The following is a 27,218-nucleotide window of genomic DNA, read 5'->3' as shown; positions in this document are numbered from 1 at the left end:
CCTCTATTTTTAAGAGTACATAAAAATAGTAGTAGTAGTAAAACTCTTGATAGCAACTCTGATCTAGCGATTCCTATCTCCATGTTACTTATACATTTTACAGTTTTATTTCTTATGTAAATGTGGATTTCCATTTACTTTAAAAAAAAAAGAGGAAGAGGAAGAGAAACAGCAAAGTTAAATAATTCACTTAGAGTAAAAGAAAAATCAGATCCACCACTAGGAAAACAGCTAACTTTCAGTATACTGTCTGATACCCATCCTACCCACCCGCTAGCCTTGTTGAGAACTGGCACACTGAACCACATAATTTCTAAGAAGCAGGGCTTGTTGTTAAGCTATAACACCAACTACAGCTCACGTATTTTTCTTCTATTGCTCTTTCATTCAAGAGTTTTCAGCCTTTTCTTTGTGACCAGGATTGTAAATAAACATTTTTTCAAAATTAAGGTTGTGTTTTCAGTGTACAGTTGTTTCACAATTTATTATTGAACTTTTTAGATCACTAATTACAACAAATACTGGGCACCATTACTCTCACAGCAGTAATAAGTCATTGGGAACACATATAAAAATTTATAACTCCTTTTGGCAGTTATCATATGGCCATTTTAGTGTATCATACCTTTGTGGAAGATACCTTTGGTCTAAGAAAAGTTTTTGACATTATAAACTTTAATAGTTCCCATCCGTAGCATACAACCTGTAGTACATTAAAGTATAATTCACCTAGGGGAAAAAAAGACAAAAAAAATTCTCAAATTAAGAAAAACTGTAAAACAGAAGTAATTAATATATATTGATAAAAATCAACGACATAATAAAAGTAAGGCTCAAGAACTAGTGAAAGAGAACACAGCAAACATACATGCAGCAAGAAATCAAAATGCTAAAATAAATTTTACTTTTAATGACTATAACTGTCAAATTATCTGTGGTGATGTAACGTTTTTCCTATGAACTCAATAATGTATTAGAGAAAACAGAAAAACTACACATTTGAGTACCTACCTTTTGTCATTAAGAAAAATTAAACAATTTTATTTGTGTAGTTTTCATACTGAAAATTAAAATTCCCCACATTTCAAATTATAAAATTTCAAAAAATTTTCCAAAATTTCAAAAATAATAACAAAAAAAAGCACCATACAATGAATTCAGACTTATCACTTACTTTGGACAAAGACTTTATATCTTACTGTAAACTTTTTCTATAACTGTTGTTATTTGAATACGTTATTACGAAATTTTTTGGCAACACTGTTTTCTGACTTTCATAGTTCTTCAACGTTTATACAAACTAGTGAACTCACCAGTTTTAAGTTAGCCAGAAAGAAAGTTTTTTAAGGTCTACAAACCTGTAAACTGAGCTTTATAGTTTGGAGTCACACATAATTTATGTGTAAATACTTCCACACACTAGAAAACAAATCATACACACACATATAGAAATTGTTCACGACTAGAGAAGTTTTTGCTTTGCGGTTTCAAAGCGTTACATAGGTGGAAAACACAGAGTTGGCAGGTCGAAATAAAAGACGCAGACTGTTGTCATAGTCAGGATTCTAGTCGCTCTTTGAAAGCAAGACTGACAGTTACCTCCTTTAAAAAGCAGGCAACTGTCCTTGATGGTACCAGGTTTCTGAAATGAGACGTCAGAGATAGAAGAGAACCTGAAGAGTATTTCTAGCAAACCCACCACCATCCTACACACTGCACTGGGGATACTAAGCTCACACATTTGTCCAACGTTAATACTGCTAGTCAAGGGAAAGCCGAGATGAGCTCGCGTGCCCCGGCTCCAGGCCAGAGCTCTGCACCCCGACCCGTCTCATCCCCAGATGGGATGGGCAGGTCGGGAGGAGGAGCCATGAGAGTCTGGGAAGGCGTGAAGGCAGAGATGGACTCGCGTCTCTAGAACATATATACACCGCAGCCGCAGCCGCGGCAGCCTTACCTTCCGGTAGCTGCATCCCCTCGTGGGCCGAGAGGAGCGGTGGAGCCCAGGCTCAGCTCCAGGTGCAAGGGAAACCACCCAGCCCCACCCGGGCTCAGCGCGGAACCCTCTTGGAGGTCCCGCCTCCCGGGGACCTTCCAGGTCGGTGGGCGCTTCCGCGACACAGCCCGAAAGGCGGGGCCTCCTAAGGAGCTACTGTCTTAGGCATCCAGCGCATTGCCTGACCCGAAGTGCCGACCCGACCTGTGCTCGTACTTCGGACCCTGCGATGGAAGCGTGTCATAGAAAGCCAGGTAACCCAATGGTGGGTGACGAGGCGGCGGAGGTGGGTCGCGAGCGCCACTCCAGGCCTCGAGTACCCCGGCGCCACTGGCGCTTGCCGTTACCCTCCCCTTCCGGCCCCTCCCTGTCGCGTGTAGGGCGCCTGTGCTGAGGCGTCGGGAGCCAGCGCGGCGAAGACCATGTTGCTTCCGAACATCCTGCTCACCGGTCAGGGGGCGCGCTGGGGGTGGTGGTGGGCGGCGGGGCTGGCGCGGGGCGCGGAGTGCTCTGCGGCCTGGAAAGTCCGAAGGGGGGTCGTTTAGTGTTCTATTGAGAGGCTCGGTGAGGGTCGCGTGGCGTTGATAGTTGTCAGGGCCTGTACTCCCGGCCCTCGCGACGGTTTTGCAGGAGGCGGGGGGGCGAGGGGACGACGGACGTTAATTGTTTTGCTCAGAGGTTGGCTACTCGGTGAGGCGGAGAGAGGTAGATAATATCCAGCTCCCTTTTTTGGCAAGCTGCCTAATCTTTCGTAATCAGGTTTTTGTCTGTAAAATGGCTGTTGCTTCTTTACTTGGCAGAGCTGTCTTTGGGTTGTTAGCGAGATAAGGTAAGGCAGTATTTGGCCCTTAGTAGATCCGTTAATGGTGGATGTTTTAGTCCTTAGGCTTCTAGGGCCGTCTCTTATTTTCTCTTTGTATCTGAGAGTCAGGTTTCGATGAACGGGTTTGGATGTTTGCCGTGTGGGGTGATGAATTTGCTGTATACGCTCGCGGAGTTAGCATCAGGGGCTTTTTCTTTGTGTTTTAAGAAGCAAAGGCATCTACCGAGTATCTCTGGTCGTTTCTCGTAGAGATGCTGTAAAATTTCCGGGCTGTTCGTGGGTTTTTTTCTGGGTCTTTGGATCCATACTCAGGGCGCTTGTTACATGTGAGGGGTAGTAAAATGCCGCATACCGACTTTAAAAAATATTATTTCTGGTCGTTTAACTCTGAAAATGTTTACTAAATTGTAGCATTTAATAGCATCATAGGGCATTCCTGGAAAAATCTAATGGGTGTAGATGCTGTTGCAGCACAATAAAATTTGAGGCGCTGTTTGTGGAACAAAGCCAAGTTTTATCCTTTAACAAAACGTAAGCATATTGGCAGCGCACAAGTCCTGTCTGTTTCTGAGAGCAGCAGATTAACCTCAACAGATTAATATTTAGCCTTTAAGCGTCCTTAAGGGGAAGATTTTACAACATCTGATTTGTTTGGGTCAGACAGTGTCTTGGTTTTTTAATATTAAGCCATATCGTCAAAAGTCTAAATGTGAGCGTTTTATTGAGAACATGGTGAGTTGAGGATTCAGACTTGGTGTATTATAGTGGACTGGAGGTAAAAATGTTATTGCCCTTATAGGTAGAGTTGACTTATTCCTTTTATCTTTAATTATAATGATCAGGTTTTATAATTTCAGTGGCATTAGTTCAAGCTGAAAATTAAGTGTTTGATTATTTATCTTGAAACAATAAATATAAAAAAGGGAAGGTGAAGAACAATGTATAGTATGGCCATTTATGTAGAAGGAAATATATGGTGTGTGTATGTATGTATGCACGCAATGTGTGTATATGTACACGTATGTACTATGCTACCATATGTATGCATATATATGGATGTATACACAAACATATGTATATGATTTATTTGGAGAGATACGTAAGAAAGTGGTTTACACTGGTTGACTCTAGGGAAGAGTATAGTGGATATTCTTTCATACTGCTTAACTTTTTTCCATGAACAATTTAATTTTTTTAAATTAAAGCAAATAAATGATGGCAGTTTATTTGAGGTGGCTAGTTTTATTCTGGGAATTTCCATGGTGGTGGCAGACAGTCTGTAGTTGTCATCAGATTCTCCCAAGCACCACTCCTGGTAAAATCAGGTACACTGGGTGAAATTCTGATATTCAGCAGGCTTTGGGTAGTTTTGATTAGATTATGGTGTGTGTAATTTTATATAGGATTGCTAATTAGGAAACTTTTCAGTTGTTAAGAACCTTAAGGGCACATTGGTGGCTAAAGTCTAATTAGTATTTCATGAACAGTATTTTTCTGTGGCTTGTCTTGCAGGTACACCAGGGGTTGGAAAAACCACGCTAGGCAAAGAACTTGCATCAAGATCAGGACTGAAATACGTTAATGTGGGTGATTTAGCTCGAGAAGGTAAGGGGCACTTTGGTGTTAGATTTGTTTAAAAAAGTGAGAGAAATAATGGAGTATTAGTACTGTAATTGTGAGAAGGTACAAAAAGCAGAGAAAAATTGCCATGAAGGAATTTATGCTCTGTGGGGGACCCATAGAAATAGAACATATTGTCTCATGCTGTGTCCTAGTTATTTTGACCACTACATCCCCTCTGCAGTTGGCTAGCAGTTCTTGTGGACAGTAATAAGTGGGATAGCTTCCACGAAGATTGGACTTAGGACAGTTTGAATATGAGGAAGAGGGAGAGTATTTTGGGCGAACACGTAAAGGTCAGGGCGGTGCTAAGCATATATATCTATGGAGACAGTGAGTATATGAGCTCACTGGAAGGACATGATTTTGAACTCAGGCCGTAGGACATGGCTGTCCTGTGGTCTTTTCTTAGATTAGTTTATAGGTGCATGCCTGTAAGCAACTGCACATATTTTAAAGTGATGTATGTTTTTGGTTATTTTACCCGGTTTTTCCCCAATCTTTTATCACTCCCTTATTTGTGTCTTCATCTTTTTATATTCTCTAATGGGTAGAAACTCAATAAATTTAAGTGAAGGGAACTTTAAATGTGCCTCATTAAAATTAAAAAGATTTAACGTATTTTTTTAATTCAAATTTTAAAAAATTTAACATGTATTTAAAAATTTTAAAGTTCCTGACAGTTGCTACTAAAGTAACTATTTCAGGTTTGATCTAATGTACATATTTTTTTCAAATGATCTAAAGTCTGATCACCGGATATCATGGAGTCTGGCAAGATGGCTTCTCCCAAGAGCATGCCGAAAGATGCACAGATGATGGCACAAATCCTGAAGGATATGGGGATTACAGAATATGAACCAAGAGTTATAAATCAGATGTTGGAGTTTGCCTTCCGATATGTGACCACAATTCTAGATGATGCAAAAATTTATTCAAGTCATGCTAAGAAGGCTACTGTCGATGCAGATGATGTGCGATTGGCAATCCAGTGTCGTGCTGACCAGTCTTTTACCTCTCCTCCCCCAAGAGATTTTTTATTAGATATTGCAAGGCAAAGGAATCAAACCCCTTTGCCATTAATCAAGCCATATTCAGGTCCTAGATTGCCACCTGATAGATATTGCTTGACTGCTCCAAATTATAGACTTAAATCCTTACAAAAAAAGGCATCTACTTCTGCAGGAAGAATAACAGTTCCACGGTTAAGTGTTGGTTCAGTTACTAGCAGACCAAGTACTCCCACGCTTGGCACGCCAACCCCACAAACCATGTCTGTTTCAACTAAAGTAGGGACTCCAGTGTCCCTCACAGGGCAAAGGTTCACAGTACAGATGCCCACTTCACAATCCCCAGCTGTAAAAGCATCAATTCCTGCAACATCAGCAGTTCAGAATGTTCTAATTAATCCATCACTAATTGGGTCCAAAAATATTCTTATTACCACTAACATGGTGTCATCACAGAATACTGCCAATGAAGCATCAAATGCATTGAAAAGAAAACGTGAAGATGATGATGATGATGATGACGATGATGATGATGACTATGATAATTTGTAATTTAGCCTTGATGCATGTAACCTGTATGCTTGGTTTTGAATCCATTGTACTGAGATTAAACATGCATGCTAGATGTTTCCATGTTGTGTTTTAGAGAAATAGTATTTAATGAGTAAATATGGTTACCGTACTTTTCAATTGAGATGTTGTGTTGGATTTTCTTTAATAGGATTAGTAATCGTTTTTCATCAGCCTTTAAGTGTAAAAAATAAAGTTGTAATTCATCCATTTGATTGTTGGTACTTTGGCGATAATGTTTTTACGTTTTTAGATGCAATTTTCTGCCTCATTATCACCAACAGAAATAACAGTTGCAAAAGCTTGAAGTTGTTGCAGTCTGTTCCTTACCAATAGAGTCACTTCTACTGTCTTCAGATATTTAGGTCATACTATGATCTCTGGTGTATAAGTCACTCTTACCAGCCATTCTTTCAGATTGCTGAAGTATATACCATGTCTGTTTTTTAGAGACACCACTTGGTCAGGATTTTTATTTATAGCGAATCTTCAGCCAATTGCCAGACTTCTTCCTAGGTCCCATTTTTCTATCCCTTTGGATATATTTAAGGACCCTTGGTGTGGCTCCCAGTATCTTACCACTTAAAAATTTTTGAAGTTTTTTTCCCATTATCCCTTTTAGCAGATCACTTTTTGTGCATCTTTGCTTGTCATATTCTTGATACTATAAACTAGTATCATGCTTATATTTTTAATCCAGGTTTGGCATTCAAATTATAGTTAATAAAACTTAGGTCTTTATTTGCTACTGTGCATAGCTTGTCATTCTCCGTTTTATACCTATATGAAATCTGGTTTTGTTCCTTTGCCTGTTGAACTTTACTATTTTTGACAAGTGATTTCAGAGTCACATACATCAGTCAATTTCAGTCATGTCTTCCAGTTCTCATCTCACCCACTCAATATTTCTAAACTTAATGAAATTACTGTATAATCTGTCATGAATAGCACTGAGAGCAACAGTAACACCAGACCAAGGATAATCCACGGTGAGACACTCCTCTTCCTCTTCACTGAGTCTCTACTTGTACTCAAACCATGTGTGTACACTTGATGGTGCATGGTCCTGACCATCCTCTTTGTATTTTATTGATGAGATTATTTCATGAGAATCTGCCTTAAAGGAAAAGTGGAGATTTTTTCCCTCCCATTATGCCAGATAAAGGATTTCTGATCTGATTTGACATGTGTTAGATGAGGTGCTTTATAGTGTTTTTCAAAATGTACCAGATTTTTTCCCCCAGATGCCATCTGAGTGTATCTGAAAATCTTACTAGGAAATAGTCTGAGACATTCAGCCTCCTCATTTTTTCCAAATGGTAATGTGTTTTAAGGGAAACCACGCAATCTTCTATAAAGCAGTGGTTCTCAACAGGGGGTGATTTTGCCCTCCAGGGGACATATGGCACCTTCTGAGATATTTTGGTAGTCATAACTGGGGTGAGGGGGTTGCTACTGACCTCTAATGGGTAGAGTCTAGGGATTCTGCTGAACATCCTACAACTCACAGGACAGCCCTCCACGCCCATAACAATTATCAAACTCAAAAGTTGAGTAGTATTTCAGGTTTAGAAACCCTGCTATAAGTAATGAGACAAAAAACAAAACTGGTTTTAAACAACTGTGTCTCAGTGGAGTTTATTGCCATCCTAGTAGTCATGTTGAATGGCTGTATTTGTAAGAGACCTTCTTTATGACATTTAGAACTAAAGCAGGAAAAATTAGGTGGGGAATTAAGCTTAATAAAACTATGGAGAGTCCTGAATGTGGAGTGACTAAGAATGCTTTTCTTATCCCTGTTCTTCCAGTCTTGCATTCCTCACTTGATGTCCTTTCCCATATGCAATCATTTAATTAAACTTTTACCAGCATCCTTAATTTTCCTGCCACCAGTTTTATCAGTCTTCAGCCTCTGTGCCTAACCCCAGGATGCTCATACGTCTAGACATTGGATGCATTTCAAATGTCTGGCCCTCAACACTTAAAATCTTGATGTGTTTCTAATGCAGGGGTTGGCAAGCTGCAGCTGTTTTTGTAGGAGCCACTAGCTAAAGACTAGGCTGCAAATCCTGAAGTATTTATTGTCTGGCCCTTTACAGAAGTTTGCCATTCCCGCTCTAACCTATGTGTATCGCATTTTTTTCCCTCACCTGAATCAACTACCACTGGAAGGCTTTGAAACTAACTTCGCCGTTGTCCTCTCTCCAACACTGCTCTCCCAATCTTTTCATCTGATTCTCTCCTTCCCACCATATACCTCTTTCCCCTGTGAACTCATTGCAGCCATCTTGTAATCCTGCCCCTCCCTCTGGTAATTTCATTGACTCAGGACTAGTTAGTCCTTTTTGCTTATAACTCTTAAATTTATAATTAACACTTAGCCCAATATCTAGACATCTACTAGATCTAAGAATTTGGATAGTTCCCAGGTATTTCCAAATTAATGTTTAAAAAGCACATGTTCTGAAATCATCCCTGACTCTGCTTGCCCATTCCTGATTCCTGTCACCCACACATTACAAACCCATTTACACACTACACAGATGCACTTGTCTCCTAATCTTGATAGTTTAAAAAATCCCTTTGATACCCCTATCCCATTCCTGAGACCATTAACGCTGTGTCCCTTTGGTACCGCTATACCATTCTCAAGACCGTTCATGCTGAATCTCTTCTTCAGTATCTCTTCCCTCCCTCTTCTGTACACCATCATTATGTCCTTTAAAAAGGGGGCGGGCGGGGAGAGGGGATGAAATTACTTGAACTTTTTAATGATAGAGGCCATCCACCTTAATGAAGTAATGAACTGGCCACAGTTTACCTTCAGCCTTCCCTGCAGCCACTATGCCGTATGTCCCCTTAAGTCTACCCACAGTGCACTATTCTTCAAACGCATGGGGAGTCTTCCATCTCCATGTCCTTATACATGCTATTCCCTTTATCTGTACATGCCCTTCCTCATCTGTCTTATAAACAGTTCCTTCAAAGGCTCTACTCGAATGCCACATCTTTTGGTGCTAACTTCTCTTGGCAGAATTCATTGCTCTCTTCTCTGCATAAAAGGCCAGGTATCAAAGCTCCCAATCCTTCTAAACCAATTAACTTCTTATACTAATTGCATTACAGTTATAAGCTTCTTGTTGGATTGAGATAAATATGTTTCCAAAGGAGGAAATCTTGAAAATGTTTTTAAGTACTGGCAGCAGCATCAAAATAGATGACTAGCATCCCTATATCGTTAGCTTTAAAGAACGGCTTTCACGTAAGTGTATAAATGATAGGATGGCAGTTAAAGGAAAGGTCATGTTTTTATAGCTTGACTAACGACAGCTGGGAAGGTCTTTTTAAGGTAAGAAGGTCTTTTAAGCCTTTTAACCGGCTCCACAATCGATTTTTTTCTGCAAGTAATTTAAGTAAATCATAAAACTTTGTTTAGGAAACTGATTTAATTTTCTAAGTTTCGATAATTTGATGAAATCAAGCTTTGCCATATGAAGATCCACTGTATAGACAATTATAAATGTGACTACCAGTTGAAGTTTCTAAAGTAGCACAAATTTTTCCTCTTTTTGGAAATTTGAAACAAAGTTTAGAATTCATCTCTCTCCGTTCCCTGTAGTACAGGTTATAATTATCACTCACCTAAAATTCTGCAGTAGCTTTTATATGGTATCCATGCTTTTTCTGGACTTGCTTCCTTCCAACTCCACACACAAATCAAAATGATTTTTAAAAATTTGAAATTAATCATGTCATTTCATGCTTAAAATGCTTTAATGATTTTCGTTTGCTTTGGGATAAAGTCTAAACTCAGTGCAGCCTTCAAGGTCTTTTTTTTTTTTAATTTATTTTATTTTTTTTGGCTGTGTTGGGTCTTCGTTGCTGCGTGGGAGCGTTCTCTAGCAGCGGTGAGCGGGGGCTACTCTTCGTTGCGGTGCGCGGTCTCACTGCGGTGGCTTCTCTTTGTTGTGGAGCGCGGGCTGTAGGCGCGCGGGCTTCAGTAGTTGTGGCACTCAGGCTCAGTAATTGTGGCTCGCGGGCTCTAGAGCGCAGGCTCAGTAGTTGTGGCGCACGGGCTTAGTTGCTCCGCGGCATGTGGGATCTTCCCGGACCAGGGCTCAAACCCGTGTGCCCTGCATTGGCGCCACCAGGGAAGTCCCTCAAGGTATTTTTTAATCTGGCCTTAATCCCCCTGAGCGCTTATCACTTATTTTCTAACTATTCTTAAAGACTTTTCCTCCCTTGAAAGGCTTGCCCTCCTTAGTCTCTCTGCCTTTGAATATCTTGTTTTCTCTGTTAAGAATCGTCTTACCGGGCTTCCCTGGTGGCGCAGTGGTTGAGGGTCTGTCTACCAATGCTAGGGGACACGGGTTCGAGGCCTGGTCTGGGAAGATCCCACATGCCGCGGAGCAACTAGGCCCGTGAGCCACAACTACTGAGCCTGCGCGTCTGGAGCCTGTGCTCCGCAACGGGAGAGGCCGCGATAATGAGAGGCCCGCGCACCGCGATGAGGGGTGGCCCCCGCTTGCTGCAACTAGAGAAGGCCCTCACGCAGAAATAAGGACCCAACACAGCCATAAATAATAAATAAATAAATAAATAAATAATTTAAAAAAGAGAAAAGAATAAAGATGTAAATCTGAGATCACAAAACGATCTTTAAAAAAAAAAAAAAAAAAGAATCGTCTTACCTACCTTTTTTTCCTGAACTAACTGCTTCAAGTTTCCACTTAGAAGTTACCTGCTTCAGGAAGCCTCCCCTAATATTCCAAGTTTATGTTCCTAACCTAAAAGGTCCCCATGTTATTGCTCCCAGAGCACCATGATCCACAGCATTAAATATTACAATTTCCAGGTTACTTGTCTGTCATCTCCCATTTTATTGTGAACTCTTCGAGGGAAGGACTGAGTCGGTCTTCTTGTTCAATTGTTCACTATTATATATTCCTTACCTCTGTAATTACTGGTACATGGTGTTTGATAAATGTTTTTTGAAATGAATGTTGGAAAGCTTGGATTACACTATTTTATTAATATGTATTAACATGACTTAAGAAATCCTGCATTTCAGCATTGCAGTATATAAAGACTTTAATTCTAAAAGTTAATACTGCTATAGTTGTCTGTGTTTTAGACAGCATATATTTTTAAAGATTTAACTAGTCTGGATTTAAAATATGAAGGAACATTTATCTACTCCAGATTCCCACATAGTACAAAATCAGCTGTAGGTATTCTTAGATTTTGTGTCATTGTAAAAAAAAAAAAAAAAATATATATATATATATATATATATATAGTATTGTAAAAATAATAGAAATTTAACAACCTAATATTTTACTTAAGTTTAATTACATAATATTTTAGCAAGTTAGTAAACAAGATTTAACTAATTTGCTATTGTTGAACATTTTAAAGCATCTTTTTAAATTTTTTTCTGGTTAGAAATTCAACGGTCAAAAGAAATCTCTGAACGGGTATGACGTTTTTCTTTTAAAAATTATACGTTTCCAGAGTCAGTTTACTAAATGCATGTATAACTAATATAACAGGTATCAAAAGCCTCATTTAAATTTTCATCTCTTTAGTAGCTGGGAAAGTACAGTATTTTTTCATGTATTGTTTACTAATTATCTTTTCCATCCTGTGTGAATGTTTTTCTTATTCTTTGTTAAGCTACTTACTGTTATTTTGAATTTCAGGTATTTATATAATCTACATTTCAGTCCTTTGTCCTAGTATTTCTCCCTGCCATTTTTCATTTTTTAAAAATTATATTATTTTTCATCAAACAGAGATATAACATTTTATATGTTTCAATCAATTATTTTATTTTTTTCACAAACTCAAATGTATCATACCTTTGTAGGTTTAATTTTCCATTAGTTATCTTTGGAATTAAGAAATTAGCTCTTTAATTCACCTAGGGTTTGTGGTGTAAAGTAAGGGTTTAGATTATTTTCTGTATTGTTAACCAATTTTCCCCATACCAAGACAGTTTAACTTTTTAGCTGGTAAGAGTTTCTGGTAACTGAACTGTAACCCAAGAAGTCAGAGGCCACACTGGGGTGCTAGAGAAGTGGTTCACGTGCCCAGAATCAGCCCACAGACCCTCCAGGAAGACAGTTAAAACTGCCTCTGTGCCTTCCACTAACCCTCAGGACCACCGCTTCGTCACTTCAGAACTCATGCTCCTTTGAAGCTCATTTCAACCTGTGCCAAAATATTAAGGGGAAAGAGGCGGGAAGACTATAGCATGCTCTTCGAGATGGCTGAAAGAATGATCTAAGCCTGCCTTAGAGTATCTACCTCCTAGGGATTCAGGGTGAGGGTGGGATTGGTACGGCTCACCTCCTTAAGGCACACTTCCTTTGAAAGGAAGCTTTAATTTGTTGAAAAGTTCTTATGTTAGATTTAAATCTGCCTTCTTTATGCCTGCCCCCATCATTCTTGTTTTACCTTCTGAAATAAGATATTCAACCCTTGGCTTTTGGGGATGCTGGAATTCTAGAAGTAAAGGAGCATCTGGGTACTGACTCTTCTTCCCCAAACCCCATGAAGATGTGACCTCAGTGACAAAGGGGTCATTTCTGGAATCGAGAACCTGCTGTTCCTTTTAATAAGTTTCATATCCTTGGCCTAATAAATTTGGAACTTAATCTGTTAGTGTGTGTATGAGTGTTTGTATCCATGTGTCTCCTCTTCGCACCAATCTGTAGCTCAATGAAACTAGTTCTCTTCTACTAATAGCCCCACAAATTCTGAAGTTGGCTATTATTCATTCTTTTTCAGGTATTTTGTTATCCAAGTTTCCTTCTAGACAAAATTCTAATTTATCAATACTGCTCTTTATATTTGCTATTCGTGTGACATCTATTGTATTAGTGCCCTCCCTTGTCTCTAAGAGTAATTGAAAATTACTGAAAGTTACTTAGAAAATACTACTTTAATATGCCAATGTAAATCTCTTTTAGGGCAGTTATATGATGGCTATGATGAAGAGTATGATTGTCCCATTTTAGATGAAGACAGAGTAAGTACAATCTTTTTTATACAGTATACATTTAAAAAAATTTTATAGGAAAGTTGACCTCAGTTTTTTTAAAGAGTATTCATCTTTTTTTTTTTCCTCCCCTTTCTTACAGGTAGTTGATGAGTTAGAAAACCAAATGAGTGAAGGTGGAGTTATTGTTGATTACCATGGTTGTGATTTCTTCCCTGAACGCTGGTTTCATATAGTATTTGTGCTGAAAACAGATAACAGTGTTTTGTACAAAAGACTTGAAACTAGGTAAGGAAGGAAGAACACTGAATCCTTAAAGTATTATATAAACTTTTACTCAGATTCCTGAAGTTGGCCAACATGAACATCATAAAAGGTTCTATTTGAAAACGTGACTACTTTATTTTGGTCTTATTATAAACCAAGTCTGTACGGTACCAACATTCTGAACCTAACGGAAAAAGGTGCATTCGTAAAACATAAGCAGTAGTTTCTGAGTAAATGAATACCTCAACTGACAGTCTGATTCAGTAAAATGTACTATATATCAACCCTACATAGTCATGCTTTTTCCTTAATGTAAAACTTTTATAGGAAAACAGCCAAGCCAATAACATACTCTTTGCTATGGAATGAACATTACCCACTCAAATCATCCTCACAACAGAAATGGGAAAGCTTATGAAAAACTAAAGATAAATGAATATTTTACAACCTTTAACAAGATAAATTAACATTTCACAATATATTTGAGTTCATCCCTTCAAGAGAGCATCAGACTTAATCCAGAATAACCAGAAAAGCAAAATTTTATGGAAGACATTTTCCCACTGTCTTTTGACTCAAGCTGTGGAAAAAGGGGGATTTTACAGGAATTTAGAAAGCAGTCTCCAGAAGGAAAACTCCAGAAGTTTGCCTAACTTCAGGTTCAGAATTTGTGGTTCTCACTGACTATAGTCAGCTCTAAGCACCATTGGATGGGATACTCGCAAATTCTTGCACAAAAAAGTATAGTGGCAAATATATAAGGAAAGTTAGGTTGGAGCTATACCTAAAACTTTCATCATCTTTCTTTAGTCAGGGAAAAGCCATTAAAAATATTTGAACAGAGCAGTAATAGAGACAATACAGTACATATGTGTTTTCTCAAAGACCATTTAACATTTTTATTAAAAATTACTATTTTATGTAAATAACTAAAGACTAAAGTATGAAAAAACTATGAGAAAGTAGTCTTGTTTTAACCGTTGAAAAAACTTACAAAGTTAATCACCTTCTTAAAAAAAGCTTTATTGAGATAAATTCACATACCATGTGAATTGTACACCCATTTGAAGTGTACAATTAAGTGGTTTTGAGTATATTCACAGAGTTATATATCCATTACTATAACCAATTTTTAAAAATGTTCATCAACCCTCCCCCACCAAAAAACCCATACCCATTGGCAGTCACTCCCCATTTCCCCTCAGTCCCCAGTCCTAAGCAACCAGAAATTTACCTTCTATCTCTGTGGATTTGCCTGTTCTGGACTTTTTATATAAATGAAATCATACAAAATGTGATCTTTTGTGTCTGGCTGCTTTTACTTAGTATAACGTTTTCAAGGTTCATCTGTGTTATGGCATGTATCAGTACTTCATTTCTCTTTAATGCCAAATAATATTCCATTATATGGATATACCATATTTTATTTATCCATTTATCAGATTATAGACATTTGGATTGTTTGCAATTTTTGGCAATTACGAATAATGCTGCCATGAACATTCATACATGTGTTTTTGTGTGAACATTACATGTTCATTCATTTATCTTGGGTATTGAATTTCTTTAGGAATAGGATTGCTAGGTCATACATTAACTACGTAACCTTTTGGGGAACTGTCAGACCATTTTCCAGAGTGGCTGCACCACTTCACATTGCCAAGAGTAGTGTATGAAGCCGCCAGTATTTTACATCCTTGTTATCTTTTTGATTGTAGCCATCCTACTGGATGTGAAGTAGTATCGCATTGTGGTTTTCATTTGCATTTCCTTGGTGGCTAATGATGTTGAGCATCTTTTCATGTGCTTATTGGCCATTTGTATATCTTTTTGGGAGAAATATCTATTCAGATCTTTTGCCCAATTTTTAATTTGGTTATTTGTCCTTTTTTTATTAAGTTACAAGAGTTCTTTATGTATTTTAGATGTAAGTCCCTTATCAGATATAAGATTTGCAGAAATTTTCTCCCATTCTGTGGGTTTTTTCATAAAGTTAATCCTCTTTTAAGTACTTCAATTTAATTTTGATTGTTACAAAGTTTAACTAATTTGAGTTTGAATTTTCCTTATCTTTTTTCACTAGCTAATTAGTTGGCTAATTTACATCCACATAAAGATTATATAATTTTTTCAATGTCTTTGGAATTGGTAAAGTACAGATACATCCGTGTGATCAAGTACCCAATCAGTATATGCTATTCCTTATCATATGCATTTTATTTTATTATATGCCATCTATTTGTTTTATGTGTCTATACCTTAACTCCTTAACTCTTTTGAAATTTAGGAACGTAGCTATAGACTATTTATCTCATAGCTTGGCATCTGGCTTGAGGTAGGTAGATGTTTGCTAATTGAGTGGCTGACAGATTGTAGGGAAAAAAGTCTCAGACAAAGCTAAACTTTGGTCCTTAGTTTAACCCTCTCTCTTGTCCAAGAAGTCTCTCATATTCACAGATGCCAATCTGTTTTCTCTAGGTAAAGAGCCTACAAGAAGTATTTTTGCGTGATTTTTCATGTGTTCAAAAGTGTCCAGTTTCTAGTTTGTTCCTAAAACTCCAGTTAATGCCATTCAGTTTGTTTATCTTCTCTTTACCTTCTAGGGGTTATAATCAGAAGAAACTAAAAGACAATATTCAGTGTGAAATTTTTCAAGTTCTTTATGAAGAAGCCTTGGGATCCTACAAGGAAGAAATAGTGCATCCGCTGCCGAGCAATAAACCAGAAGATCTAGAGGATAATATCAATCAGATATTGAAATGGATAGAGCAGTGGGTCAAAGATCATAGCTCTTGACTTAACAAGAATGCCACTTTACAATCACTCTTGATACCTCTCTGCTGACATCATATAAATTGTTCAATTATCAGTATCAGTACAACTTCCTTATTGAAATTGTGCTGTTGGACTCATAGGTGGATAGTATAAAGGTTTATGTTTAGTTTTTTTCTCCATGAGAAAGCTAAACAATCTCAAATATAATGAATAGTACTATTAAGGATTGAGAGTTAAAACTGTAATTGTTTAATGCTTCAGTTACTAAAGAATAAATAAATCTGATCAAATGGTTGGATATCTTTTATTACAGAAGAAATTGAAGATGATCTCTTAAAATAAAACTTAGACTAAAGATAAAGCATCAGTCTTCCATTTTTATTTCTTTCTTTAAATAAAAAAAAATGAAGTGGTAATACGTGCACTCTGTATAAAATTCAAAAGGTACAAAAGCGTATACAGATGGTGCCCGACTTACAATGGTTCAACTTAGGATTTTTCGACTTTACTATGGTGCAAAAGCGATACGTGTTCACTAGAAACCACACTTTGAATTTTGATTTTTCCTGGGCTAGCAACACGCAGCACAGTACCCGTGACGCTGCGCAGCAGCAGGGAGCCACGGCTCCCAGCCAGCCAGGTGCTCGTGAGAGCAAACAGCTGATAAACACAACCATTCTGTACCCATGCAACCATTCTATGTTTCACTTTCACTACAGTAGTCAATAAATTACAAGAGATAGTTAATACTTTATTATAAAATAGGCTTTATGTTAAGATGATTTTGCCCAGTTGTAAGTTAATGAAAGTATTCTGAGCATGTTTAAGGTAGGCTAGGCCGGGGACTTCCCTGGCGGTCCAGTCGTTAGGACTCCAGGCTTCCACTGCAGGAGGTGCGGGTTCCGTCCCTGGTCTCGGAACTAAGATCCCACATGCCGCGCGGCGCAGCCAAAAAAAAATTTTTTTAAGTAAGCTAGGCTAAGCTGTGATGTTTGGCAGGTCAGGTGTATTGAACGCATTTTTTTTTTTTTTTATAAGTTGATAGAATTTTTTTTTTAATTTTCATTTAAATTTTATTTATTTATTTATTTATATAAATGGCTGTGTTGGGTCTTCGTTTCTGCGCGAGGGCTTTCTCTAGTTGCGGCGAGTGGGGGCCACTCTTTTTTTTGGGGGGGGGCCACTCTTCATCGCAGTGCGTGGGGTTCTCATTATCGCGGCCTACCTTGTAGCGGAGCACAGGCTCCAGACGCGCAGGCTCAGTAGTTGTGGCTCACGGGCCTAGTTGCTCCGTGGCATGTGGGATCTTCTCAGACCAGGGCTCAAACCCGCGTCCCCTGCATTGGCAGGCAGACTCTCAACCACTGCGCCACCAGGGAAGCCCTGAACGCATTTTTGACTTAGGATATTTTCAACTTATAATGCGTTTATCGGGAAGTAACCCCGTCGTAAGTCAAGGAAGATGTGTACCGGAAAGGTAGGTTTCCCTTCCACGCCACCCTGTTCTTCAGTTACCACTAGATTCCCTTCCTTTAGGAAATAATGTTACTTGTTTCCTGTGTATCTTTTCAGAGATTTTATGCCTGCAAAGCATGTGTGTGTGTGTACTTTTTTTTTTAAAGCATATGGTAGCATACCATGCAAACTTCTGTAATTTCTTTTTCATTTAATATATTTTGGATATTATACCATCTTAGAACATACAGACCTTCCAATTCTTCATCCACTTTATTAAGGTGTAATTCACATATCATAAAATTCACCATTTTAAAGTGTACAATCCATTTTAAAAATCGTATTCACAAGATTGTGCAACTATCCCATTCTGTAACATTTTCATCACCCCACCCAAAAGACATCCCATACCTATTAGCAGTCGCTTCCCATTCTTCCCTTCTAGCCCCTTGCTATCACTAATCTACTTTGTTGCTATAGATTTGCATATTCTGGACATTTTATATAAATGGAATCATACAATATGTGGTCTTTTGTGTCTGGCTTCTTTCAATTAGCATAGTGTTTTCAAGATCATCCATGTTGAAGCTTTACGAATACCTCGTTCCTTTATATGGCTGAATAATATTCCACTGTATGGCTATTCCACAGTTTGTTTATACATTCCATCAGTGGCAGAGTTGGGTTGCATCCACTTTGGGTATTATGAATTATGAACATTTGTGTTCAAGTTTTTGTGTGGATGTATGTTTTCAACTCTTGGATTTAGCTAAGAAGGAAACTGCTGGGTCATATTGCAACTGAGTTTAACATTTTGAGGAAATGTCAAACTTTTCCAGAGTGGTTGCACTACTTTATATTCTTACCATCCATGTATTAGGGATCTAATTTCTCCATATCCTTGCCAACACTTGCTACTGTTCATCTAATAGCCATCCTGTAGATGTACAGTCATATTTCATTTTGGTTTTGATTTACATTTCTCTAATGATTAATGATGTTGAGCATCTTTGCATTGTTTGAGTCCCCTATTGATGGACATTTAAGTTGTTTCCAGCTTTTTACTATTACAAATGGTGCAAGAATAATAAGAAAGAATAGCATAGGGAACTATATTTAATATCTTGTGATGAACCGTAATGGAAAAGAATACAAAAAAGAATGTATATATATATGTATAACTGAATCACTTTGCTGTACAGCAAAAATTAACATTGTAAATCAACTATACTTCAATAAAAAAATATTAAAAAAAAGAGAATAGCACATATATTACTATGTGGCAGGCACTGTTTTAAACACATTTCAAAAGTGAACTCTTAATTCACATGACTACTGTCTGAGGTGTAGGTATTATTATTATTGCCATTACAGGTGATGGAACCAAGGCACAGAAGGATTAAGTGACTTAACTCAAGATCACAGCAAAGTTATCAGAGTTAGGATTCCATCTTAGGCTCTTACCCACTGAGTTGTGCTGCCTAATGCGTATGCAACTTTGCACATGAGCAGGTTTATCAAGTAAATTCCTGGAAGATAAACTGTATGCAAGTATAACATTTAAAAGGTTCATTTTAATAAACACAGATTACCTATAATGTAGACTCCATGCAAATCACTGTGGTGCGGAAGTCCTCCTAAGATAAATTCTTGACCTCCAGATGATCTTAATCTAGTACACAAAGAAGATAAACACTCAAATGGACACTTTAAACAAACAGTAGATTGTGATATGTGCCCTTCTGGAGGTTCTAACATAGTAAGAGAATAAAAGAAAAAAATTAAGGATACATGACGTAGGATGCAGGTCCTTGAAGGATGGGTATGGAGAAGAAAGCTTACCCAGACTAGTAGTTACTATCACAAAGGTTTTACCAGTACTACGTGGGATCAAATCATATATAGAATGAGGACAACTACTACTTCAGAGGACTACTATAAGGACGAAACAAACAGTGTTTTGCACATACTAAGTACCATATATGTGTTTGTTATTTTTAGTAGTACTAGGCTGCCTTTTTTTTTTTTTTTTTTTTTTTTTGGCCACGTGGCTTGTGGGATCTTAGTTCCCTGACAAGGGATCAAACCCACCCACCCTGCAGTGGAAGCATGGAGTCCTAACCAATGGTCCGCCAGGGAATTCCCACTAATGGCTGTTTTGAAAAGACAATATTCTTTTCACTACTGGGATTCACTAAATTCTCTTGCTTGACAACTGATTGCTAATAATTATCCATCCTAACACTAACATTGGCTCATAATAATAAAGATTTTCCTTCAACAGAAAGGAAATAATGGAATCTAATACATTATGAGAATCTTAAAAATATTAATAAACTTATTAATTTCAGCCCTAGGTTTTCATGTGAAACTAGTGACAATGCTTTAACATCTTATAGTTGCTTGAAAAAGGTCTTAAAAATAATCCTATTTACTGTTTGTCTCTGGTTTTATCCAAACCTACTTGTTAACTTTTTGTTTAAATAGGCTGATTTAAATCAAACTTAAGGAGATAAAAGTGTGGCAAATTTTAAATCATTTTATATTTCTTTAAATGAGACTTCTTAACATGATTTATTCATTTTCTCAAGAGTGTCTTAAGATAATAAGCTTTGATATGTGGATAACTAGTCATTTTTTCCCCTTATGCCCTTCTTGGTATATTTTTATTTTTGCGGGCTTTGAAATAAGGTATTGGCCCTACTTGAGCTATATTTCTTCTGCATTCTAAGCATGTCCTACCACCAATCCCTACCAACATTTAAATCTGTGTTTATCTTTAACACAAAAGTGATAAGGGTCAAAACTGCAGAGAACTATTTATTCTTTCCTATCAACGGTGGAGAGGGCAAAGTAAAAACAAAAACAAAAAACACTGTTCTTAATAACTGGTTGCTGCATATGTGAAAAACAAGATCATGAAAATTATACCTATGCTTTTACTTAAAATTTATTCCTTAATCCTTTTGATGACATAAATCCCTATGGTAGTCTGATGTAAGCTATGAACCCACTTCCTCCAAGGAAATACAGATATACATACTAACATAAAATGTTGCTTATATTTTTCAAAGATTCACAGGTCCCTGAAATCCATCTAGAGGTTTATTTTTTAAGGGGTTTATTTTTATGGAAGGGGAGATTAGAAAAATATAATTTGTTAAGCAAGACTAGCAAATAAAAAGCAAATTGGTCTTCCTGGAAGTCCTAGCCAGTGCATTAAGCAAGAAAATAAATAAAAGAGCTGAAAGGAATAAATAAGCTATTCTCAATTAACATGATTATTTATGCAGAAATTCCAAAGAGAAACCACACAAAAGCTACCTGAATAACTGACTTTAGCAAGGTCGCAGGATACAAGACCAATACACAAAAATCAATTGCATTTCCATATAGTAGTGACAAACAACTGGAAATTAAAATTAAAACAACAATACCATTTACAATAGTACCAAAAAGCATTACATACTTAGGTATAAATCTAACAAAATATGTGCAAGATCTGCATGCAGAAAATTCAAATGAGAGAAATCAAAGATCCAAACGGATGGCTATACCATGTTCATGAATTTCAAGACTCATAAATATTATTAACATGTCAGTTTTCTCCAAATTGATCTATAAATTCAATCCCAAGCAAAATCACAGCATACTGTTTTTTTTAACATCTTTATTGGAGTATAATTGCTTTACAATGGTGTGTTAGTTTCTGCTTTATAACAAAGTGAATCAGCTATACATATACATATATCCCCACATCTCCTCCCTCTTGCGTCTCCCTCCCACCCTCCCTATCCCACCCCTCTAGGTGGTCACAAAGCACCGAGCTGATCTCCCTGTGCTATGCAGCTGCTTCCCACTAGCTATTTTCCATTTGGTAGTATTTATAAGTCCATGCCACTCTCTCACTTCGTCCCAGCTTACCCTTCCCCCTCCCCATGTCCTCAAGTCCATTCTCTACATCTGCGTCTTTATTCCTATCCTGCCCCTAGGTTCTTCAAAACCATTTTTTTTTTTTGGTTCCATATATATATATGTTAGCATACGGTATTTGTTTTTCTGACTTACTTCACTGTGTATGACAGACTCTAGGTCCATCCACCTCACTACAAATAACTCAATTTCATTTCTTTTTATGGCTGAGTAATATTCCATCGTATATATGTGCCACATCTTCTTTATCCATTCATCTGTCGATGGACACTTAGGTGCCAGCATACTCTTTTAAAGTAAAAATTGATAAGCTGATTCTAAAATTTATATGGAAACATATAGGAACTAGAATAACCAATGATGAAAAAGAACAAAGTTAAAAGACTTACAGTAACTGATTTAAAGATATGCTATAAAGAGTAAAGTAAGTCAGTGTGGTATTGGTGGAAGGATGAACACATATCAATGGAACAGAATAGAGTCCAGAAATAAACCCACGCATATAGGGGCAATTTTTGATGGAGGTGCAAAGACAAATCAATGGGGGAAATAATAATCTTTCAACAAATGATGTACCTCCATACACAAAAAATAAACCACAAACTTAACTGCATACCACATTAGTTCAAAATGTTTCATAATAAATTTTATATGCATGCAATCAAAGTTCTGCATTCTGGAGAAGTTCTGACAAAGAAAACAGAGTTATTTAAGTTTTTTTTTAGGGGGAGAGACTTGAAAAATTTTAAAGACTGCTATTTTAAATAGTTAAGTCACAGTTTTAAGTGAAGAAAAATTATTTGCAGTTTGTAAAGCTACTGAATATGCTCATCACACTAAACAAGACAGCAGGCAAACTGGCTTTAAAGTTATAAACATATTGATCTTTTATGGTAATCTAAATCCCTGAGCTTCTAGAATGCTCATAATCAGGAGAAATTAAAGCCTCAGTTCTAAGTCTCGTTTTCCTCATATCTAGGTATCTTTACTTTGGGGAAATGGATGGTTATGGATTTGCAGAAGAGGAAGATTAAGAAGCTTGTTACTGCGAGAAAAGGGTTTACTAGTGATGAAATAAAATGTATACTTTAAGGCAGGACAAGAAAAATTAAACATAAAACTCTCTCTGTGTGTCCCTTTGGGCCTCCTCCCTTCCTAATGTGCACGTGCATCTGCATTAAACATTAACCAGAGCTCCTCAAAGATGGGAGCGCATGCTCCACCGTAGAGATCAATTTTTTCCCTTTCTTCTGATGCTAGCCATGTAACTTCCTAAAAGAAGAGCAGCTCTGTAGGCGGTCATGGTGCCTTGCTGCGCGCTTTGCACGTGCTTACCTGGGCTATGTATCTTTGGTGAACTTTATGTAAAAATATCAGTATGTCATTTTCATGTAAGATCCTCCGTCTTGAAAATGCATATAATTGTGTCTTGGACTTCTAACAGGTGGAACAGTTCTCAGGGCTTTCTGAGAGTCTGTCTTCTGGGTTATAATCCTCAGTTTGGCTCCAATAAAATTCCCTATTTTTCTTCTTAATGTCATTGTTAACTGAATTTTCTTTGGCATTAGTTTATTTCTAATCCAGAGTAATCATTAAATCTGGTCAAGTTTTTGACCACTACAAAATTCCTTCAGTTATTTCAAGGATGTTGGGTGTTAGGGAATAGTACCAAAATCATTGCACCAGGTGAAGCTAATGACCCAGCACATTTTGGGAGGGGTTAAAAGGAGGTAGGGCCTTTCGCCGTATATTCACAGGAATGGGTGGCCCGTATAGCAGCTTTCCAGGCGCACCAGGCCCTGCCCTCTGGCTCCTTCCCACCGCCTGGCCTTTGCCCCAGCAGTTCCTCTGGCCTACAAGCCCCCCCCCCACCCCATTCCTTAGCTCTGAAAGCCTGCTTTTCAAGAGCCGCCGCTCCAGCTCAGCTCCATCTTTCTCTTACTCGATTCCTAGACGCTTAATATTTGAACCAGCTAATTTTACCTTCATTGACACACGCACGGCCTCACCCTGTTTTTCTAGGTCTCGCGCTATTATTTATAACTCGGTTGCGCACAGCTGGTGACGTTACCGGCGTCTAAGTCAGACAGAGCTACCAGCGCCGCCCCCTAATCACGTGAGCTCCGGCTCTGGCGCAGAGCCAGGGGGCGGTGTCGGGACCCGGGCCACTACGCCCGCCTTTCCGGTTGGGGCAGCGCAGCGCGGTCACGTGGCTGGAGGAGTGGCGGCTCGCGCGGCGTGGAGTCTCGGCGTCCGGTGAGCGCGCTAAGGGGGTGGAGGAACGGGGGCGGCGCGAGGCGGCTGGGGTCCAGCTCTCGTAGCCCCGCTCTTGGTTCCTCACCCGCCAAGGACAGTGGAGAGGGTCCGGGGCTGCGCAAATTCGAGAAACTCGGCAGGTTATGCGCAAGCTGGTAAACTGGCTCCTTCCCCTCTTGCTAGTTGAATGGCCTCATCTGGTATTGTAGAAATAAGGAATAGATTTGAAAGACTCTTTATACCTCTCTCATCTCCTCCTTTATTATTATTTTTTCTATATTTTTCTGCTAATTATGAGCCTTAAAACTACAGCGCGCTAAATGCAATGTGGTATCCTGGATTGGATCCTAGAACAGAAAAAGGACATCAGTAGAGAAACTGGGGAAATCCTGATGAAGTATTTGGTAAGTGCGTGTATCAATGTTAATTTCTCATTTTTGATAAATGTACTCTAATATTGCATTAGAGGAATTTGGGTAGAGGGCATACAGGAGCTCACTGTACTATCTTTGCAACTTACTGTAAATCTAAAATTATTTTAACATTAAAATTTAAGCAAAATCCTACAGCGGTATGCCACAGATCACTGTTTACAGAAAGGGCGGAAGTCAGTTCCTTTTTTGCCAAGCCTGACAGGAATTAGGTGTCTGTTTGATCAACTTGTTTGCTGAGGAAGTAGTTGTCCGGCTAGTGGGTGTGGATGCTTCTAGTTCAAGTTTTCCGGGCAGGAATCTGTTTTCTTTTTCAATTCCATCCATTAAGTGTCTCTGGAACACCTGTTATGCACAAGTAAATGAGACACACTCATTCCCTCCAGTAGGGCCGTGTGTGATAAAAAAGCAAGTCAGGTAGGAAATACAGACTATTAGAAAGATACAATGCAGAGCTAGGAGGGCTCAGAGGTAGAAGAAAGCACATCTGGCCCAGGGGAGTCAGGAGGGGCTGCTGGAGGGAGTGGCTGTCATGAACTGAGGGGGGCCTGAGAGGAGAAAGCATTCTGGGTGGAGAATGGCTCCAGCAGAGGCTTTAAAGAGACCAGGCTGAGGGGGCCTGGGAGCAGCAGGTACAATCCCTTTTCCACGGAAGCACAGAGCATGCCCAGGGAGTACTGGCAAATGGCACAGGAAGTGAAAACTGGTTACATTATAGAAAACAAGGTGACACCTACTTTAATCATATATACCGTGGGCGCTATGGAATGTTTTTGGGCAGGAGAGGGGCATCATTGGATCTGTGCTTGCAGATGACTGAGTTGGCAGCAATGGCTTGGAGTGGATCAGTTAGGGAAGTATTGGTTTAGCCCAGGAGAGGTAAAAGAAGTTCATCCGGGCCTGTGAAGTTGATGTGCAAAGAAGGACATGGTTTGGGGAGATTTTGTGGACCTACAGGACTTGGCAACTGAAGGCACTGAAAGGAAGAAAAAAGAAAAAAACCCCAAATCCCAAAGTTTTGGCCCTGGATGTTTTGGGGCGTGATTGATGGGTTTGCGGAAACAGAGGACTCAGCAGGAGACCTGGGGTGGCAGTGGGGAGGGTAGTGCATTTGTTTTTGAACAAGCTGTGTTTGAATTGCTGGCAGGATATCGAGCTGGAGATGTGTATTTTAAGAGTGTTCAGGAGTGGAAGCCAGACATATACAGAAGGGACAGGAAGAGGCAAAAGAGTCTGAGTGGGCAGGTGGGAGCCAGTCAGGGATCCCTGTGGGGTTGAGGAGCCAGGGTGGACCAGGGGACTTGGACCTGGTGAGTCAGTAGTATCACAGCTTCTGCAGAGGTGCGGGAACCTGAGGAATGAGGCTAGATCTTAGGTTTAGCAATTAGGAAGATACACGTCACTTTCAGAGTTGTTTTAATGGAAGAGTAGATTGTGTGCTCACAGTCTGTAGTCTGTTCATTCAGTCGCCATTCCCAAGGGGGCCAGGAGCCAGGGATATGGATTCTAGTTCTGGCCCTGCCACTGCCTGTGTAATTTTGGGCAAGTCATGTATGCTTGGGCTGGCATAAGAAGACACCCATAATAAGACCAAAAGGACCTTTTTAGGGCTTCCCTGGTGGCGCAGTGGTTGAGAATCTGCCTGCTAATGCAGGGGACACGGGTTCGAGCCCTGGTCTGGGAAGATCCCACATGCCACGGAGCAGCTGGGCCCGTGAGCCACAACTACTGAGCCTGCGCGTCTGGAGCCTGTGCTCCGCAACAAGAGAGGACGCGATAGTGAGAGGCCCGCGCACCGCGATGAAGAGTGGCCCCCACTTGCCGCAACTAGAGAAAGCCCTCGCACGAACCGAAGACCCAGCACAGCCAAAAATAAATAAATAAATAAAAGGACCTTTTTATTTCTAGCAACACCTAATAGTCCATAGAGCCAGGGTTCCATGGGGCACACTTTGGAAAATGCTGCTATAGAGCTAGAATTTTAGAGGTCTAAAGAACGAAAGAATCTTATCCAGTCCCCTGACTTGACAAATGAAGAAACTAATACTCAAATTCATATTAATGAACATTGATTTCAAATATATTGATAGTGTCCAAAATACCCCTATAAAGTAGTTATGCTTAAAGCCATTTTGGAAATCCTAAAATAGGCTCTGAGAGATTAAATGACTTGCCCAGGATCACAGAGCAGCACGTGGTGGTGTGAGATTTGAACCCAGGCCTTCTGGGTCAGGGCCCTTCTCTGTCACACATCCTGCTGCCTCCTTGGTTGTCAGCCTTGAATGCATTTAAAACTGGTTGAATGGAATGTTAGTAACTTCAACTTTTTTCCCCTTTCTTAGAAGAAATGTGTTCCAAAAGTCAAGTCTTAACCACTGGACCACCAGGGAAGTCCCAACTGCATTACATATTAATATTACTATATAATTAGTATATAAAAGTGGGAGAGTACACAGCCAACAATTCCCAAAGTTACATTTTAAAAAACACTAGAGCATTAGACCATGTGAAAGCTCATTTTGTTCAACTCTGAACAGTGGGAAGGTGTACTTGTGACGCCTGAATATATGTGGCACATTGAAAAATATTCTTAGCTGATCCTGTGATTGCTTACTCTTTCCTCTTATTGCTTTTTTCCTTTGCGTTGACCAATTCTATTTTCTTCACTGTTGGCTACCAGACCCTGACCACACCCTTCTTAACAGAGGCAGGAGGCTGCATTTATAAGCAGGAATCTGCACTAGAGGTAAAATACAGCCTCTTAGGGATTAGTCTTTGATTCAGTAAGTAATATCCTATCTACCTTGACAAATAAAAATAGACGAACATTTTAAAAAAATTATTTATTTATGTATTTATTTATTTTGGCTGCGCCGGGTCTTAGTTGCAACACGTGCGATCTTCTTGCGGCGTGAGGGCTTCTTAGTTGCAGCATGCGAACTCTTAGTTGCAGCATATGTGCGGGATCTAGTTCCCCGACCAGGGATCGAACCCAGGCCCCCTGCTTTGGGAGCACAGAGTCCTACCCACTGGACCACCAGGGAAGTCCCTAGACAAACTTATTTAGGAAATAAACTTG

At 39.0% G+C, this 27,218-nt stretch overlaps 5 protein-coding genes across 17 annotated transcripts in view; 4 read left to right on the top strand and 1 right to left on the bottom strand.

The window, feature by feature from the left end:
- Window positions 1-2,111, bottom strand: part of RAD17 (RAD17 checkpoint clamp loader component) — a 29,462-nt gene extending 27,351 nt beyond the window's left edge. For 3 of the 7 annotated variants that reach the window (XM_082373560.1, XM_082373562.1, XM_082373566.1), the window contains exons 1-2: window positions 1,958-2,111; window positions 626-729 (exon numbers count right to left, since the gene is read on the bottom strand). In XM_082373560.1, the coding sequence (XP_082229686.1) occupies window positions 626-729; window positions 1,958-1,973 (120 nt within the window). In that variant the 5' untranslated portion in view covers window positions 1,974-2,111. Of the gene's footprint in view, window positions 1-625; window positions 730-1,358; window positions 1,563-1,599; window positions 1,643-1,957 lie in introns of those variants that run through there. The other 4 variants (XM_082373565.1, XM_082373561.1, XM_082373564.1 and 1 more) reach the window with 4 other exon arrangements.
- Window positions 1-9,840, top strand: part of LOC309619161 (survival motor neuron protein) — a 261,837-nt gene extending 251,997 nt beyond the window's left edge. The window contains exon 10 of the mRNA XM_082374101.1: window positions 9,828-9,840. The gene's annotated coding sequence lies outside the window, so the exon portion shown is untranslated. The remainder of the gene's footprint in view (window positions 1-9,827) is intronic.
- AK6 (adenylate kinase 6) lies at window positions 2,125-16,425 on the top strand. Of its 2 annotated transcripts, none has more exons than XM_082374427.1 (5): window positions 2,125-2,250; window positions 4,332-4,424; window positions 12,994-13,052; window positions 13,165-13,310; window positions 15,893-16,425. In XM_082374427.1, the coding sequence occupies exons 1-5, from the start codon at window positions 2,226-2,228 to the stop codon at window positions 16,083-16,085; spliced, it is 516 nt and encodes a 171-aa protein (XP_082230553.1). In that variant the 5' UTR covers window positions 2,125-2,225; the 3' UTR covers window positions 16,086-16,425. The 2 variants fall into 2 exon arrangements, with proteins under 2 accessions (XP_082230553.1, XP_082230552.1); XM_082374426.1 differs by lacking the exon at window positions 2,125-2,250 and adding an exon at window positions 2,339-2,446.
- TAF9 (TATA-box binding protein associated factor 9) lies at window positions 2,428-6,229 on the top strand. The gene is made up of 3 exons (XM_082374263.1): window positions 2,428-2,446; window positions 4,332-4,424; window positions 5,187-6,229. The coding sequence occupies exon 3, from the start codon at window positions 5,204-5,206 to the stop codon at window positions 5,999-6,001; it is 798 nt and encodes a 265-aa protein (XP_082230389.1). The 5' UTR covers window positions 2,428-2,446; window positions 4,332-4,424; window positions 5,187-5,203; the 3' UTR covers window positions 6,002-6,229.
- A 7,201-nt stretch (window positions 16,426-23,626) lies between the features above and the next one.
- Window positions 23,627-27,218, top strand: part of CCDC125 (coiled-coil domain containing 125) — a 32,156-nt gene continuing 28,564 nt past the window's right edge. For 5 of the 6 annotated variants that reach the window (XM_082373837.1, XM_082373840.1, XM_082373839.1 and 2 more), the window contains exon 1: window positions 23,715-24,112. The gene's annotated coding sequence lies outside the window, so the exon portion shown is untranslated. The other variant, XM_082373836.1, reaches the window with a different exon arrangement.

This window comes from Balaenoptera borealis (genome assembly GCF_965194805.1).
Source record: "Balaenoptera borealis genome assembly, chromosome: 2".
Lineage (NCBI taxonomy): Eukaryota > Metazoa > Chordata > Mammalia > Artiodactyla > Balaenopteridae > Balaenoptera > Balaenoptera borealis.
The sequence above is the reverse complement of the archived record's forward strand: the minus strand, read 5'-3'. Positions and strand labels throughout refer to the sequence as shown.

Excerpts from the sequence above, each read along its gene's own strand:
- AK6 (XM_082374426.1), top strand. The coding sequence starts at position 2,419 with ATGTTGCTTCCGAACATCCTGCTCACCG. Across the intron at positions 2,447-4,331 it reads TCCGAACATCCTGCTCACCG|GTACACCAGGGGTTGGAAAA; the intron begins GTCAGGGGGCGC and ends CTTGTCTTGCAG. Across the intron at positions 13,053-13,164 it reads CCATTTTAGATGAAGACAGA|GTAGTTGATGAGTTAGAAAA; the intron begins GTAAGTACAATC and ends CCTTTCTTACAG.
- TAF9 (XM_082374263.1), top strand. The coding sequence starts at position 5,204 with ATGGAGTCTGGCAAGATGGCTTCTCCCAAGAGCATGCCGAAAGATGCA.